The 16759-nt window shown below is 61.1% G+C and overlaps 2 protein-coding genes across 4 annotated transcripts; both read left to right on the top strand.

Annotated features, from left to right (window-relative positions):
- The first annotated feature begins 1505 nt into the window (after positions 1-1505).
- Positions 1506-8618, top strand: RENBP (renin binding protein). Of its 3 annotated transcripts, none has more exons than XM_080795724.1 (11): positions 1506-1600; positions 1901-2010; positions 2169-2244; positions 2449-2524; positions 2656-2828; positions 3374-3598; positions 4180-4261; positions 4615-4790; positions 5449-5580; positions 8271-8358; positions 8452-8618. In XM_080795724.1, exons 1-11 carry the CDS (start codon positions 1571-1573, stop codon positions 8598-8600), a joined length of 1317 nt encoding a protein of 438 aa, XP_080651850.1. In that variant the 5' UTR covers positions 1506-1570; the 3' UTR covers positions 8601-8618. The 3 variants fall into 3 exon arrangements, 1 of the variants encoding a protein (XP_080651850.1); XR_013966320.1 differs by having other exon boundaries at positions 1512-1600; positions 4951-5580; XR_013966321.1 differs by having other exon boundaries at positions 1512-1600; positions 8062-8358; positions 8452-8615.
- Positions 8619-8902: 284 nt separating this feature from the next.
- On the top strand, positions 8903-13376 carry NAA10 (N-alpha-acetyltransferase 10, NatA catalytic subunit). Its single transcript, XM_080794739.1, has 8 exons — positions 8903-9130; positions 9558-9656; positions 9916-9974; positions 10777-10822; positions 10908-11023; positions 11262-11306; positions 12534-12618; positions 13044-13376. The coding sequence occupies exons 1-8, from the start codon at positions 9110-9112 to the stop codon at positions 13278-13280; spliced, it is 708 nt and encodes a 235-aa protein (XP_080650865.1). The 5' UTR covers positions 8903-9109; the 3' UTR covers positions 13281-13376.
- The last annotated feature ends 3383 nt before the right edge of the window (positions 13377-16759 follow it).

Raw genomic sequence — 16759 nt, 5'->3', positions numbered from 1 at the left:
AAGGACCGGCAGGTCACCAGCCACCGGCCGCCTTGGACAGGCGGGAAGGGCTGAGCTAGACTCTCCGACGAGAGCTCAGGTCCCCCAGAGTGTATCGCCCACAGCTGGTTCTTGCGACCGACGGGTGCTGTGGGAGGGACTCGCAGTGCTGGCTTGACTCAAGCCCTCGTGCACGCGAGTCAGGCTTCAGAAAGAAAAGGAACAAAACTTACATTGAACGGACGGGGACGGTGCAGCTGTTGGTATCAATAGCGGGGGTGGGGCAGCCAGGGGGAGCAGAGCTGCTGCTTGGTGCTGGAGAGAGGGGCGCGGGGAAATGGCCTCGTTACCCTCTCATCCGGTCATGCCATCTCTGCCCTTTGGGTGTGTGGGCCCACGCGGTGCTGGCTCTCAGCCACCTCTCCTGGGCAGCCTCCCAGGGCAAGCCTCTCCCTGGTGCTCACTCCACTGGGCTCGCGGTGCTTCATGCTGGGACCTGTCCTGTGGCTCTTGGTACCAGGAACCATGGCTCTGTCTTCCCCATGGCACCAGTTCTGATCTGACCTGGAGCCCAGTGGTCTGGTGCCGGGGGTGGGGGCGGCGGGCACGTGCCCTGCAAGTGGGAGCAGCAGGAGCAATGTCTGGGGGTGGGAGGATGCCGGCCAGCAGGTGCACAAGGTCTGCGTGGGGCCGGCCCCAGAGGGGTGGGGCCGGCCCCAGAGGGGTGGGGCCTGTGCAAATTGGCCAGGCATGTGTCAGATGGCTCTGTGACACTCCCCTCCACCGTCCCTCCGCTCACCTGCCTCAAAGTGGCCCGCGGGGCTCTCCGGGCCATGCCAGTATAGCATCTTCGGTGCTGTTTCACATCGGAGCACAGCGCTCTGCGGCCTCCTGGGGAGAGGCCTGTGTGTGGGGAGAGGAGTGGTGCCAGCTCTCTGTCTTTGGACTGGCCAAGGCCCCAGCCACTGGACCCAAGACCGCCGGGGTGCTCACCCACAGGAACCTTAGAAACTGCCACATACCAAAGACTTGTCCTTGGCTAGGCACGACGGGGAGAGAGTGCAAGGAAAGCAGGGGAGAGGCTGGACGTGAAGGGATATACCGTAAACAATGACAAGCATCTGCGAGCGGGGTGGGTACGAGCCCAGCCGGACCCAAAGCCGGGGCCTCCACTAAGCATAAGCTGGGGACATCGCCCTCAGCTGCCCTGCCCTGCCCAGGCCCCTCCCGCAGGACTCTTCCCCCCAACTCAGTTCAAGGGTGGGAAGAGGTGGCTGGGAGGAGCGGGTGTGCTGGAGCCAGCCCCGTGCTCCCCGCCCCAGACTGCCCTGCCAGTTCACCCAGCATTTCCCATCGGGAGGCTCTCGAACCGGGGTCGCCCAGCCGCGGTGGCGGCTGCGCTCTGCCCTGCTCTGCACCGCCCGCGGGTCTTGGCCCGCGAGCGTGGGGGCGGAGCCGTGCGCCCGCCAAGCCCCGCCCCCAGACTCCGCGGAACTTCCCGGAGGAGGGGGCGGGTGGGGCGCGGCAGGGTCAGCTGAGTGACAGTCACGGGACTACAACCAGCTCTGTCTGGCTTCCCGGAGGAGAAGGAATGATGAGCGGGGGTCTCCTTGTGTGGCAGGCCAGTGGAGGGGCCATAGTGTTGTTCTGGGGAGGGTGTTGTTCTGGAGGATTCCCAGGACGGTGGGGTCAGTTCTGGGGCCGGTCCCGAGCCAGAGGACAGCCCCACGCAGGGGTGTGGGGAACCCTGAGGTCTGGGTTCCGAAGCCTGGGGCCCAGGGGAGACGGCTCAGGCAGCCCTGGGGTCCCCTGGAGCGTGGGGTGACCTGAGGGCACAGAGGAGCCTGTTGAGGAGTTTGGGGCCTGGGAAAATGGGGAGGCCTGTGGGGAAGCTGTGTCTACAAGTCCCGGGTTCCCCCAGGACATGGAAAAGGAGAGAGAGGCTATGCAGACCTGGAAAGAGCGTGTGGAGCAGGAACTGAACCGCGTGGTGGCTTTCTGGATGGAGCACTCTCACGACCAGGAGCACGGGTGCGCCTCGCCCTTCTGGTGCCCCGGGGGGGTGTCTTCGCCCGTGCTGAGCCCCCATCTCACTCTCAGCTGACTCAGATCTGCTGAGCCCAGCAGAGCAGCAGACCCGGTGGTTGCAAGGCCCCTTCCCCACTTTGCTAACACTCTGCATCCCACAGGGGTTTCTTCACGTGCCTTGGTCGAGACGGGCAGGTGTACGATGACCTCAAGTATGTGTGGCTGCAGGGGAGGCAGGTAGGGCACGTGCCCCGGCAGGAAGCGCTCCCAGAGGCGGCCGCTGCAGTCGGCTTGGCCGGTCCGCAGTCTGCACGCACCAGGCTGGGCACCTGCACACCCCTCCTCCCGTGGCAGGGGCATCCGAGGACGACTTCTCCTCCCGGCCCTGCGAACCCCTTCGCTGCTCCCCGCTTGAGCCATATTCCCTCTCCTCCCCCGCAGGTGTGGATGTATTGTCGCCTGTACCGAAAACTTGAGCGTTTCCGCCGCCCTGAACTTCTGGATTCCGCCCGAGCAGGTGCGCCCTCCCTGTCCCCATCTCCTGAGAAGCTCATGCAAGCTTCCTGCAGTTCTAGGGGGTCCAGAAGCAGTGAAGGGCCTAGGGGCAGCCTTACCTCAGCTCAAGCGTGGCAACTTCCCAACCACCAGGTGGCGAATTTTTGCTGCGTTACGCCCGAGTGGCACCTCCTGGAAAGAAGTGTGCCTTTGTGCTGACGCGGGACGGCCGCCCGGTCAAGGTGCAGCGGACCATCTTCAGCGAGTGTTTCTACACCATGGCCATGAACGAGCTGTGGCGGGTGACGGGGGAAGCGCGTTACCAGGTGTGCGGGAGAAAGGCCGCCTGACGGCCGCCTGATGCCTTCCTGTTCGTGTGCAAGCCTCCTCCCCGGGCTCCGTGTGCACATGGGGTCTGTTGCCAACAGCAGTCCTTCCTCTGGGCCCCTGTGGGCCCGGGGCTGCTGACAGCGGCCCCCTCACTGGGCTGTATTGTGAGGGGTCCCCCCTCCCTGGAATCTTTTCCTCTGAATCCATGCACAGAGCACAGAGAGACCAGTCCACACCTGCCCCCGCCGAAAGGGAGCTCTCCCTCCTCCCTGGAGCCCCTTGGGCTCTCAGACCCGACCTCACTGCCCGGGAGTGGCCCGCACCCACAAACTGGGAGACACCCCCACCCCCATCCCGAGGCAGGGTGGGGCAGATCTACACCGGCCCCCAGCCCCCAACCCAGGCCTGGGGCGGAGAGTAGGCCCTTGGTGAAGGGGTCCTAGGAGCGGGCAGGAGGACGAGGCTCTCCCACCCCAGGTCAGACCGCACGGGATGCCGCCTCGGCCCGGGCCTCCCCTCGCCTCCCTTCCTCCCCACCCAGAAGGAAGCGGTGGAGATGATGGAGCAGATCGCGTGCTGGGTGCGGGAGGACCCGTCGGGGCTGGGCCGTCCGCACCTCCCCGGGGCCCTGGCCTCCGAGTCCATGGCGGTGCCCATGATGCTGCTCAACCTCGTGGACCAGCTCGGGGAGGCGGATGAGGAGCTGGCGGGCAACTACGCGGAGCTGGGGGACTGGTGTGTCCAGAGGATTCTGCGGCACGTCCAGGTGGGGGGGGTGGGGGGGACACCCAGGGGACAGGAGGCCGACCCTCACCTGCCAGATGGGCCCTGGGAGCCGGGGAGCAGGGTGACCCCCCCACTCCCCAGGCCCTGGGGCACCTCCATAGCCTACACACGCACACCCCCGGCTGAGCCTTGGTGGCCCCCTTTCCAGGCGGGGAGACCCGGTGGGGGTGGGGGCGGGGAGCTCGGCTGGGGCCCAGAAGCCCACACCCCTGGGAAAGGTAGAGGGCCCAGGGGAGCCCAGTGGGGCCAAGGGCAGGAGGGAAGGGGCTGGCGGCTCTGGCGTGTTCAAGAGCAGGAGACCCAGCCAGACCCAAGTTCTTCCGGGCCTCTATAGGCGACCCAGCCCCCGCTCAGTGTGTCACCCTTCCCACCTTGGGGGCCCAGGCAAGGGTCAGAACCCATTCAGGCCCTTGGGCCCCTTCTCGAATGCCCCCTCTGAGCCAGGCCTGCCCAGGACCACAGATGACAGAGGGGAGGGCGAGTGGGCGCACCTTTCCAGTTGGATGGGCAGGAGCTGAAGGCAGATTTACCTTCCCGTGTTCCTCCCTCCCTCCTGGGCAGAGGGATGGACAGGCTGTGCTGGAAAACGTGTCCGAGGATGGTGAGGAACTTTCTGGCTGCCTGGGGAGGCACCAGAACCCAGGTAAGGAGTAGAGTAGGCTGCGGGGGGGGGGGGCGGGGGGGGCAGGAGGCAGGGACTGCTCTGTCCCCGGCTCTGCGTCTCAGATGTGGGGAGTGCCCGGGGGCTGCCTTCCACCCTCCCCGCTCCAGCTGCTGCTGAGGATGGGGCAGAGAAGCCGGGACGGGCCTCCCAGGCTGGGGTGTCAACAGCAGGGGACAGAGTCTGGGACAGACTGGGAGGGCGAGCTTTCTGCAGGAGAGAAGCTGTGGCAAGAGCTCGGAGCAGCTCCCACAGCTAGTGGAGGAGAAAGGGAGGCACCTGCCTTGGGGGGCGCGGGGAGTCCGCTGCCCGTCGTAACCCGGAGCACTGCCCAGGCCACGCACTGGAAGCTGGCTGGTTCCTGCTCCGCCACGCCGCCAGGACGGCTGACCCCAGGCTCCGAGCCCACGTGATCAACAAGTTCCTGTTGCTGCCCTTCCGCTCCGGCTGGGACCCTGACCACGGAGGCCTCTTCTACTTCCAGGATGCCGACGGCCTCTGCCCCACCCAGGTGGGAACGTGCCCAGGGCCACGTGGTACCAGGCTGTTCAAGGCTTTCTTCCCTGGGAGGCGGGTGCTGTCATCACTCATTTCGTGGGGGGGTGGGGACCTGGGTCTCAGGGTGATGAACTCTCCCGGTGTGACCCTGGTGGGAAACTCCTCTCTGCCAGTGGCCCTCACCCTCCCGTCAGCGAGCGCGGATGATGCCAGTTCTGAGATACATGTGCTCTTCGTCTTTGAAAGGCGCTCTGGGTGACTCTCAGGCGTCGGTAGCGGGAGCAGGTTTGCACCCTTATGTCCGCCGCCTCTGCTTGGGTTTGGACACCACAGAGATCTGCAGAGGGTCACCGACTCCGCCGTCAGCAGGAGCTGGTGTCCAGCGGGCTTTAGACAGGCTGACAAGGCACACAGGGTTTCGGTTCCAGGGTTATAAAGGGAGGCCCCCCCACCCTGGCCCTTGGGAAGGGGTTGTCAGGGGGTGCATCCCGGTCAGGAAGCTGGTCCCGTGCAGAGGGGCCATTCAGACCCTCAGGGACATCCAGCCTGTGATGAAGCCCCGAGTGCTGGGGCCCGATGGAGTCTGGGCCGCGATCAGGAGGGTGGGCTGAGAGGGGCGGCACAGGGTGCATCCCAGGGCTCGAAGACACCTGTCGCTGCTCTGCTCTCAGCTGGAGTGGGCCATGAAGCTCTGGTGGCCACACAGCGAAGCCATGATCGCCTTCCTCATGGGCTACAGTGACAGCGGGGACCCTGCCTTGCTGCGTCTCTTCTACCAGGTGGCTGAGTACACCTTCCGCCAGGTAAGTGTGGCTTCCAGGTCCATAGTGCTCTTGGGTTCCGCGTGGGGGCGAGGGAAGAGCAGGCAGCTGTCCCTCCCAGGGCAGCCCCCCAGCCAGGCTTTCTTGGACTGTGGGAAGAGGCTAGGCAGGGATGGGGAGGCGGATCCCACAGCCCCTTCTCCTCCCCCTCAGTGGGTGTGGTCCCTGGGCTGGCCGGAGTTCCCAGAGGTCTGGGCCCTGGTGCCCTCCATTCACTCAAGCAGCCGCTGCCCCCTCTGGAGCCCATCCTGGGCGGGGGGCGGGGGGGGGCGGCACGGAGCAGGCTATAAACAAGTAAACACACAAACATGTAGGTGGCAGTGACAGCTTTGGAAAATACATCAAGGGTAGGGGACTGGGGGGGGCAAGTGGGAGGGAGCAAACGCAGAAATCCTCGTGGGATTTAGGCATTACTGGGTCCTGGGGCTTTGGGCGGGGCAAGAATCAGCTGCGAGGTCAGAAGGCAGCCAGGGGTCCACCAGACGCCGAGCACTAGGAACAGAGTGATGTGCTAGGTGCCGCTCAGGGGGCGCCTGGTGATGACTGAGAATTCCCGGTGTGTTTCTAAAGCTGTGACCCACTCCACTGGTCCATCCCCACACGGGAGGTTCTACACGTGGTCTCCTGGGGTCTGTGCGCTTCGGAACTTGGGAGAAAATTATACCTTTCTTGGCACTAACCTCTAACTGGGATTCAGTGTTCGCTTCTGCGTGTTAAACACAGGAAATCAGGAGACCTGCGGCTGTTAGAGGCCACCAGTTTGAACTGCGTAAAATGAAATTGAAAGATTTTTTTAATGCTTTTTTAAAAAAAATTTGACAGATCACAAGTAGGCAGCGGGGTGGGCAGAGAGAGAGAGGGAGAAGCAGGCTCCCCGCTGAGCAGAGAGCCTGATGCGGGGCTCGATCCCAGGACCCTGAGATCATGACCTGAGCCGAAGGCAGAGGCTTAACCCACTGAGTCAGCCAGGCACCCCAAAGATTTTTTTAAAAAGATTATTTATTTGAGAGAGCACAGGTGCGAGAGAGAGAGCAGGAGTGGGGGGAAGGGCAGAGGGAGAAGCAGACTCCCTGCTGAGCAGGACCCCTGAGATCATGACCCGAGCCGAAGGCAGACGCTTAATCAACTGAGCCACCCAGGCGCCCCAAGAATACATTTTATTTATTTTTTTTAAAGATTTTATTCATTTGACAGACAGAGATCACAAGTAGGCAGAGAGGCAGGCAGAGAGAGAAGGGGAAACAGGCTCCCCGCTGAGCAGAGAGCCCGATGTGGGGCTCGATCCCAGAACCCTGGGATCATGACCGGAGCTGAAGGCAGATACTTAACCCACTGAGCCACCCAGGCGCCCCTACATTTTATTTTTTTTTTTTTTATTTATTTATTTGACAGATCACAAGTAGGCAGAGAGGCAGGCAGAGAGAGAGGAGGAAGCAGGCTCCCTGCTGAGCAGAGAGCCTGATGCGGGGCTCAATCCCAGGACCCTGGGATCATGACCTGAGCCGAAGGCAGAGGCTTTAACCCACTGAGCCACCCAGGCGCCCCTACATTTTATTTTTTAAGAAAGATTTTAGGGGCGCCTGGGTGGCTCAGTCAATTAAGCGTCTGCCTTCGGCTCCGGTCATGATCCCAGGGTCCTGGAATCGAGCCCCAAATCAGGGTTCCTGCTCAGCGGGAAGTCTGCTTCTCCCTCTCCCCCTGCTTGTGTTCCCTCTGTCCCTCTCTGTTAAATGAATAAATAAAATCTTAAAAAAAAGATTCTCCCTAAAGGAGTATAGTACTGAGAAGGTACTATCACTATGGTGAAGAAGGGAAATTAAAAAAAAAAAAAGATTTTAGAATTCGTGTGCACGCACCCATGCACAACCAGGGGGGAGGGGCAGAGGGAGAGGAAGGGAGAGAGAATCTGTAGCAGAAGCCCCCTCCAGGAAGCAACTACGAAGTTACATGAAGGTCCGCAGCTCCACCAGAACTTTTCCTTGTTCCTTTAAATCAATTTTCTTTTCCTTTTTTTTAAAGACTTTTTTTTATTTTTATCAATTTATTTGACAGAAAGTGAGAGAACAGAAGCCGGGGGAAGTGGGAGAGGGAGAAGCAGGCTCCCCACTGAGCAGGGAGCCTGATGCGGGGCTCCATCCCAGGACCCTGGGATCATGACCTGAGCTGAAGGCAGACGCTTAATGACTGAGCTACCCAGGCGCCCCTAAAATCAATGTTTTTTTTTTTTAAATCAATTTTCTTAAAGTAAGATTCATACACGGTAAAGCGTATCCAAGTGTTCAGGTCACTGAGATATAACAATGTATGCATCTGTGTAACTACATCTGTGCATCTATCAAGCTGTAGAATGTTTTTCGTCGTCCCCAAACAGGGTGCTGCTTAGCCCCTCTCTGTAGTGTTTCAAGTCTCAGCCTGTGGCCCCCCTTCCCAGCGGGTGGTCTAGCTGCGGACTCCCATCCCCAGGCAGAAAGAGGAAAAGCTCCCCGCCTTCATCTTTGCCCTGGACGCGGTCCTGCTTTTTAAAAGCGGTGATTCTGGAGCCACGTTACCTGGGGCCAGCCCTGGCTGTGACCCCGAGGTAGCCGTGTGGTGGGGACGGCGAGCGCCCCTTCACTTGGCCTTGTGGCACCTGGGAGACTCCTGGAGGCCCTGTCACTGTCTCGTTACTCCAGTTTCGGGATCCTGAGTACGGGGAATGGTTTGGCTACTTGAACCAAGAGGGGAAGGTCGCTCTCACCATCAAAGGGGGTCCTTTCAAAGGTGAGTGGGGGACAGACAGGGCGGGGGCCGCAGGGGCTTGGGGCAGTCGGCTGCCCCTGGGCCTCTCAACCCGCTGTCCTGCTTCTCCCGCAGGCTGCTTCCATGTGCCGAGGTGCCTCGCCATGTGCGAGGAGATGCTGGGCGCCCTGCTGAGCCGCCTCCCCGTGGCCCCGGGTCCCCGCTCTGGTTCCCCTCCCGCCGTGCCCCCCGCCGTGCCCCCCGCCCCCCAAGGCGCGAAATAAAACCGAGCGTGCTGCACTACCTGTGTGCGTGCGTGTGTGGGATCGCGGGAGGAGCGTGGCGCGGAACCGGCACGAGCGGACCCGCGAGAGCGGACCGAACCCGGGCCCGCTCCGCGCGCTGGGCCGCCCCAAGAGCCCCCTCAAGAGCCCCCTCAAGAGCCCCCTGACGGGCCTGCCCCGCGCCGGAGCTTGCCTGGCCATTGGTTCGCCCCGCGCCCTGTCCCGCCTCCCGGACAGGCCCCACCCCCGCACTGGCCCCCACCCCAAGCATTGGCCCGGCGGCCGCGAGGGCGGGTTCGGCGGCGCGCACTTCCGGCCGGCGGCAGAGCCTGGCGCGCGCCGCCCCTTCCGCCACCGCCCCCGCGATCCCCGAGACCCAGCTCCAGCCCCGGCCCCGGCCCCGGCCCCAGCCCCAGCCCCGGCCCGGCCGCCCCGGCTTCGCTTTGGAGCGCGGCGGCAGCTGACTGCGCGTTTACGACCCGCTGGGAACCGCGTGCCCCGCCGCCGTTATGAACATCCGCAATGCGAGGGTGAGGGGCAGGGGCGGGAGGCTGTCCGCGCCGCGTGGGTGCGCGGCCCGCTGGCCGCGTGCGCATGCTCCCGAGGGGCCCGGCCGAGCCCCGGGCGGGTCGCTCCACGCGCCTGCGGCCTCGGGGCATGGACAGGTGAAGGCCACCGTCCCCGTGGGGCTGGACCCGTCTTAACAGGAATGTCGGGGCTCAGTTGCCTGATGTCCCGAAACAGCCTAGCGCTCAGATCCATTCCTGGGACGGATGATTTCTGCGGCGGCTGTGCGCCAGGCGTGTGCAAAGACAGATAGTCCCCGCGCCCGCCCAGCCCCGCGGGGGTGGGGGTCGGGGGGCAGACAGACAGGGAGCAGGGTTCCGACGTGGCTGAGGCCTACTTCGGCACCACAGCCCCTGGCCTGATCGCATTCTACCGCCTGCCCTCCCGCAGCCGGAGGACCTCATGAACATGCAGCACTGCAATCTCCTGTGCCTGCCCGAGAACTACCAGATGAAATACTACTTCTACCACGGCCTCTCCTGGCCCCAGGTGCGCAGCTGCGGAGTTTGGGGGTGGGGGACAAAACCGGGCCAAAGGACATCCAAGTGGGAGGAGCAGCAGGGGGGTGTGTGGAAGGAAACCAAGCCACTGGACCTAGAGGTCAGGAGCTGTCACTGAACTCGACACTGAGTCGGTGTCTGTCATGCTCACAGTGACAGGCCGGCAGTGGGACCAAGTGCCTGCCAAGGGTTCCTCCACCTCGGACAGGAAGTTACTCTCTAACTTTTTTCTTCTCCCTGTGACCCAGCTCTCTTACATCGCTGAGGATGAGAATGGGAAGATTGTGGGGTACGTCCTGGCCAAAATGTGAGTCACCAGAGTTGGCAGTGGATTAGGGGTGGGGCGGGGCACCAACACCACGTGTGTCTCCTAGATGCTGCCCTGTAGTGGTTTTTCTTGTTTTAATGAATTAATCTACGGGTTTTTAGTTCCGTTTTGGGTTTCCAAAATTACTGGAAAGTATTGACTTCCCGTACACCCCCTGTCCTTTGACCCCGAGTTTTTTCTATCACTAACACCTTGGAGTACATTGGTGACAGTTGACGAAGCAGTATGACCACATTATCAAAGTTCACAGTTTACAATAGGGTTCACGCTTCGTGGTGTACCTTCTGTGGGTTTGGACACGTGTGTAGTAACGTGTATCTGCTGGTCTAGAGTCCGTAGTTTCAGCTGAAGATCTTCCTTGTTGTTCCCTTTCTCCTTCCCCCTTCCCCACGCCAACCGCTGCCCCACTTACTGTCTCTGGAGTTCTGCCTTTTCTAGAATGTCGTGTGTTTGGAATCGTACGGTATGGGGCCTTTTCAGGTGGGCTCCTTTCACTTAAGTCACGGCACCGGAAGGTCCTCTACGTCTTTTTTCCTGGCTCGGTGGCTCGGTTCCTCACAGCACAGTTAGGGTTTCCATCGGGCTCCTTTGACAGTGCGCTTGTGTTTTGTCTGCGGCATGGGGTTTTGAGAGCCCAGCTCTGCCCCACCCCGGGTCTGGGGGAACTTCAAAGCCGCCAGAGGAGTTCTGTGCTCCTGCTCTTTGCCTGCACCGTGGACGTGGGCTGGTGACCGCCTCGGCACCAAGCTCCTCTCCAGCCTCTCCTTTCTCCTCGCTTTAGGGAGGAGGATCCAGATGATGTGCCCCACGGACATATCACCTCGCTGGTACGTAGGACCCACCCAGGTCTTGGCAGGGGTGGAGGTGGGCTTGGTTGGGGCGGCCCTCAAGATCCCACCCTCCTCCCGCCAGGCTGTGAAGCGTTCCCACCGGCGCCTCGGCCTGGCTCAGAAGCTGATGGACCAGGCCTCCCGAGCCATGATCGAGAACTTCAATGCCAAATACGTATCCCTGCACGTCAGGAAGAGGTGGAAGCCAGGGCAGAGGGAAGGGCAGGGGAGGGGAGGAGGGTGGGGGCTGAGGCAGGGGGAGGGTCCGGGAGAAGATTCTGTGCTGATGGGGGTCCTGGGGTGCCCTGGCTTTCGGAGAAGATCTGGGAAGGGGTATTAGTGGGGCGGGGGATACGGGGAGGAGGGGCTGGACCTGGGCGCGCTGACCCTTTCTGGCCAAGTCTGTGCAGCTCAGCAGTGCCTTGTTCCCCTGCAGTAACCGGGCCGCCTTGCACCTCTATTCCAACACTCTCAACTTTCAGTAAGTAGCTCAAGACTTTTCTAATAGGATGGGGTGGCCCCAGGTCTGGCTTGTCCAGGCATCAGAGCTGCCTTCCGGGTCGGGGGACGCGGGTGGCTGGAGGGAGGACCTGCAGTCGGCTGAGCCGGGGACTGGGCCGCGGACGCCACGCGCTCCCAGCACGTCTCCTGCGGTGGCTGTGGCGACGGCCCGTGCCGCCGCAGTCCGCTCGGGACGCGTGTGGTGTGGCTCTTGCGGTGTCCCTTGACACCGGCTAGGGCTAGATGGAGGGCACACAGGCTTCTTCGCAGAGGTGAGGGCCCGGGACGTGAGCAGAAGCAGGGTTCAACGGCACCTGGCGCCTGGAAGCATCCAAGAGGCCCAGGAGAAAGGAGAATGCCATGCTGCAGAAACCGTAGCCTGTCCAGGCCAGTAGGTCCTTTGGCAGGAACAGTGGAGGGATCTCGAGTTCTGGGCTGTCCTGGTGGATGAGGGCAAGCCCACTCGGGGACATCAGAGTCTCTGTGTGCCTGGCACAGGACAGGGAAAGCCTGCAGGGAAGCGGTGTGACCAGCACATGCTGGTGAAAGCTGCTTGACAGTGAGGCGGGGCCGGAGGGGCCACAGAGACGGCCTTAGCCTCGGTTCAGTGGGAGATGAACAGGGCCCTCGGGGAGGGATCTTTGATCTGGACGTACATGTTTCCAGTGGCCAACAGTTCTGGGGTCTCAGGGCTGCCGGGCCCTCCTAGGCCATGCAGTCCAGCGCCCCTTCCAGCCCGTGGCAAGGGTACCCGGGTCTGTATGTACACCCCCTGCTAGCGCAGGTGCCTAAGCTGCTCAGAGCGGGGGTCGCAGGGCCTGGCAGCGACTGTCAGGAACAGAGGCCCAGCACCCGTCCTCCTCATTTCCCTCTGCTGGACACACAAGTCAGCCTGCCTTTGCTCAGTCAGGGTTAGGCAACAGGGCGTGGAGAGAGGGGATGTCTCAGTTCAGGGCTTCAGCTCGATATAATGGACCACAGAAACAGATCCTTGCGAATCAGGTTAGGGACACAGGACAGTGGCAGCCCCCAGAGGCATAAAAACATTGGGGGCCACTTACTGCTTGACTCCTGGAGAGCGCACAGGGAAACGGACCTTGCTGTCTGCAGAAGGGTCCTTCCGGAAAAACAGATATGCTGCCCTGCTAGCGGAGGAGGCCAGAAGCCTCTGACTTGGGTCGTTCTTTTCTGCACCTCCCGCCTCCAGGATCAGCGAAGTGGAGCCCAAGTACTACGCGGATGGGGAAGACGCATACGCGATGAAGCGGGACCTCACCCAGATGGCGGATGAGGTGAGCGTCCTTGGGGGCCAGGCAGCAGGGCAGGCCCTCTGGGAGTGCCTGAGACAGTAGGAGGCCTTCTGCGGCCAGAGGCGAGGGAGACTGGTGCCCGCGCCGGTGGCCGTAGCGCTGGGAGTCCTCCGCTGTCGCTCCGGGATGCCACTCTCTGCAGAAGCCTGTGCTGTCTGAGGCGCGATGGCCAAGGGGAGGGAGGAGGCCTCGGCACGTGCTGAGAACTAGGGCCCCCAGGGTTCAGGGGTGAGACACAGCTGGGCGGAGGACAAAGTCAGGGCCTGGCCCTGGCCCGTGGCCCCCAGCAAGTGACAAGGTGCAGGCTTCCCTCATCCCCAGCTCGGGTGGCAGGCAGGGGCCCACGTGGTCTGGAGACTTAGGCCCTGTCTCTTTCCTCCTGCATCTCCCTGGGCTCCTGGCGGCAGCTGAGGCGGCACCTGGAGCTGAAGGAGAAGGGCAGGCACGTGGTGCTGGGCTCCATCGAGAACAAGGTGGAAAGCCGGGGCAACTCACTTCCAAGCTCAGGAGAGGCCTGTCGTGAGGAGAAGGGCCTGGCTGCTGAGGATAGCGGTGGGGACAGCAAGGATCTCAGCGAGGTCAGCGAGACCACAGAGAGCACCGATGTCAAGGACAGCTCAGAGGCCTCTGACTCCACCTCCTAGAGCCTGCACTTGCTCCTCTCCCCACCCTGACCTGCCCGACCTGTCCTCGCCGCCCCTTGAGGTTTCACAATAAACTTCACCCAGCGGCCTTGGGGAGTTTGTGTGTGCGAGTGTGCGCATTGGTGGGACGGTGGGCGGCCGCGTCTCTCCAGACCCTGTGTGTCCCTGCGGATACAGGCCTCGGCCTTTTGGCACCACATGTCCTGCTAAGCCCACATAGAAGGCAAGAGCTTTGTCAGGGTTTAGAGGTGGGGCTCCCAAGTCTGATGGCTTTCGGCACCTTTGGGCCCAGAGGAGGGAGACTCTGGAGTTCTGGAAGCTGGTCCCTGCCAGGGAGCAAATGATCCCCCTTCTGAGCCCTGCTCTGCCCCTGCCTCGATGGGCTTCTGATGGCATAAGAGCCGGCTATGCTCGGGGCTTATCTGTTGTGTCCTGTGTGGTGATGGCCCAGCCAGCTACCCCGTCGCTCAGGCCCTGGCAACTGTGGCAACTGATTGTCCTTGATTCCTCCCTCCCCCGCCATCTAAGAGGTCAGGAAATCTTGTGTGTTCAACCACTGTAATAACCATGGAATCTGCTCCCTAACCTCAGCCTTCATTTGGAAATAGACTTTATTTTTTGGACAGTTTTAGGTTTACAGAACTGAGCAGATAGTGGTTTCCATGTACCTCCCTCCACAGTCTCAGTTTTCGCCTGTTAACATTTTGTATGAAATGTTGCATTTGTTAAAATTGTTGAGCCAATACGGATACGTTATTTTAAGATTTTATTTACTTATTTGACAGAGACAGTGAGAGGGAACACAAACAGGCTTCCTGTTGAGCAGGGAACCTCGTGTGGGGTTCCATCCCAGGACCCTGGGATCATGACCTGAGCCAAAGGGAGACGCCCTTAACAACTGAATGCCCAGGTACCCAAATATCGATACGTTATTAACTATAGTCCAGGGTTTACATTCCCTCTGTGTTGTGGATTCTGTTTTTTGACAAATGCATAATGTCATTTCATGCAGAATATAAGCCGTCTTTTTTTTAATTGGAGCATAGTTGACAAAAATTCACAGTAATTTCAGGTGCACAAAATGGTGATCAACATCTCTATGGGTTATGCAGCGCTCAGCACAAGCATAGCTGCCATCTGTCACCACACAGTGCTTTTAACAATACCACTGACCATCTTCCCTGTGCTGACCTGCCCATTCCATAACCGCAAGCCTGTATCTCCCCTTCCTCCTCAACCATGTTGCCTGTCGCCCATCGTGCTCCCCTCTGGCAACCAGCAGTTTGCGCTCTGTATTTACGGGTGTATTTCTGTAAGCCCTCCGTTTCCCATGGTTCTGCGCCAGCCCTAAGATCTGCTCCTGTGCCTTTGTTCCTGCCCTGCCCTCTGGCTGCAGCACGATCACTTGCTGCTATTAGTCCCTGGGGAGGCTCTGCCTGGGTTGCCCACCTCCCAGCGGAGCTCGGCGCTCCAGAGCTGTCACTACTTGATGCGCCTGCCGCTGCAGACCGTGCAGGGCTCCCCTGCTAGGCTGAGTAATTCGCCAACGCCGGGCCCAGGGCTCCGTTTTCTCTCTGGCCGGCGCCGGTCACGTGACCACCAGGCAGCCGGGGAAGCCCAGACAGCAGAGGGCGAGGCTGCAAAGCTGCGCCTGCGCCAGCCCGCCCATTCACCGGCGCGCTCTGGGGGCGGGAGGCGGTGCCTTGCCCCGCCCCCTACGCCCGGCGTCAGTCCCGCCCCCTCTTCGTCAGCCGCGGCCGCCTTCTTTCCCAGGCTCTGACTGGTCTGGCGGCGGCGGGGCGGGCTTTCCCGGGCGGGGCGCGCACGCGCGCTGCCTCGGCCGCGCCCCAGCACTGGGCGGAGGGAGCCCGCGGAGGCTCCCACGGCGCCGTGTGGCGCGCCCTCCTTCCGCAGTCGGCCGGCCCCCAGGGTCCCGGCTCGCCCTCTGCCCTCCGGGCCCTGCGTTCCTTGTGGCCCGTTGACGCTGGGCCTCTTCCAGGCGGTTGGGTTTCCTGGGCGGACGTGGGGGCCGCGGCGCGGAGGGGAGAGGGGAAGCCGCAGGCTCGAGCGTCCCTTGGGGCCCAGCACTTCCCCGGTCGCTGCGGCACCCGCCTCTGGGAGGGGCCGCTTCTGTGCAGGGCTTGCCGAGCGGAGCTGGAGCAGGAAAGCTGACGGTGGGGTAGCAGGCCCGCCCTTACCTTTTTGCTCTGTGGCTGGGGGTGGGCTCCGGGCACGTCTCCCGAAGGGATGAACCTGTACACCGACTGGGTGCACAACCCTGACCCCGGAAGCCCCCATTCTTTTTTCTTTTTTTTTTTTTTTAAGGTTTTATTTATTTGAGAGAGCACAAGCTGGGGGAGGGGCAGAGGGAGAGGGAGAAGCAGGCTTCTTGCTGAGCAGGAAGCCCGAAGCGGGGCTGGGTCCCAGGACCGCCCTGGATCACGAAGTGAGCGGAAGGCAGATGCTTAACCGCCCCCCCCCCGCACAGCCCCCATTCTTTTTTTTTTTTTTTTCAGCGTAACAGTATTCATTGTTTTTGCACCACACCCAGTGCTCCATGCAATCCGTGCCCTCTCCAATACCCACCACCTGGCTCCCCCAACCTCCCACCTCGCCCCCCCCAAAACCTACAGTTTATTTTTCAGAGTCCTCAGTCTCTCACGGTTCACCTCCCCTTCCAATTTCCCTCAACTCCCTTCTCTTCTCCATCTCCCCATGTCCTCCATGTTATTCGTTATGCTCCACAAGTAAGTGAAACCATATGATAATTGACTCTCTCTGCTTGACTTATTTCACTCAGCATAATCTCTTCCAGTCCCGTCCATGTTGCTACAAAAGTTGGGTCTTCGTCCTTTCTGATGGACACAGCCCCCATTCTTAAGCTGTTTCTGGAAACCTGACTTGTAGGAAAATAAGGGCCTCACAGCATCTTCATATGGGACCTTCACTGCCCAATTCATGCTCTCATCTCCTCTCGCTCTGACATAGACGGTGGTAACATTGATCTCATCTCCCTTTAGTCCATCCTCCGCACAGCGCCTGACCCATGTCAGTCCTGAGGTCACCCCTCCGGGCCCAGTGTATACTCCACTCCTTAACACCTTGAACAAAGTCGCACACATCTGGTCCTCATCTTCTGCGGGATAATGGGCTTTTGGATTCTTTGAAGGGGAATAATGGAGCTGAGGATAGAGCAAGCACTAGGGCCTCAAAGGCCAAACAAGCATCTTAAAAGTCAGGGCTTATGATGTCAAGTTTTAAAGCAGTGGCCTAATGGGGCATCACGTGGGTGTTTCTGGAGCCAGAAAAGGATAGAGGAGAGGATTTGAAAGTAGGGGCTGAGGCCAGGAGTGCTCAGATGGAGGGTAGGGGCAAGGTGTGTTGGGTTGGCTGGTGAAGTGCACGGGTTCCTGACACGGGGTTTGGGGTCGGAAGTGCTCACGTGTGCTTCGGGAAGGGGCGGAAGGCTGGCCTGCCTT

This window comes from Martes martes (genome assembly GCF_963455335.1).
Source record: "Martes martes genome assembly, chromosome: X".
NCBI classification, from domain to species: Eukaryota; Metazoa; Chordata; class Mammalia; order Carnivora; family Mustelidae; genus Martes; species Martes martes.
The sequence above is the reverse complement of the archived record's forward strand: the minus strand, read 5'-3'. Positions and strand labels throughout refer to the sequence as shown.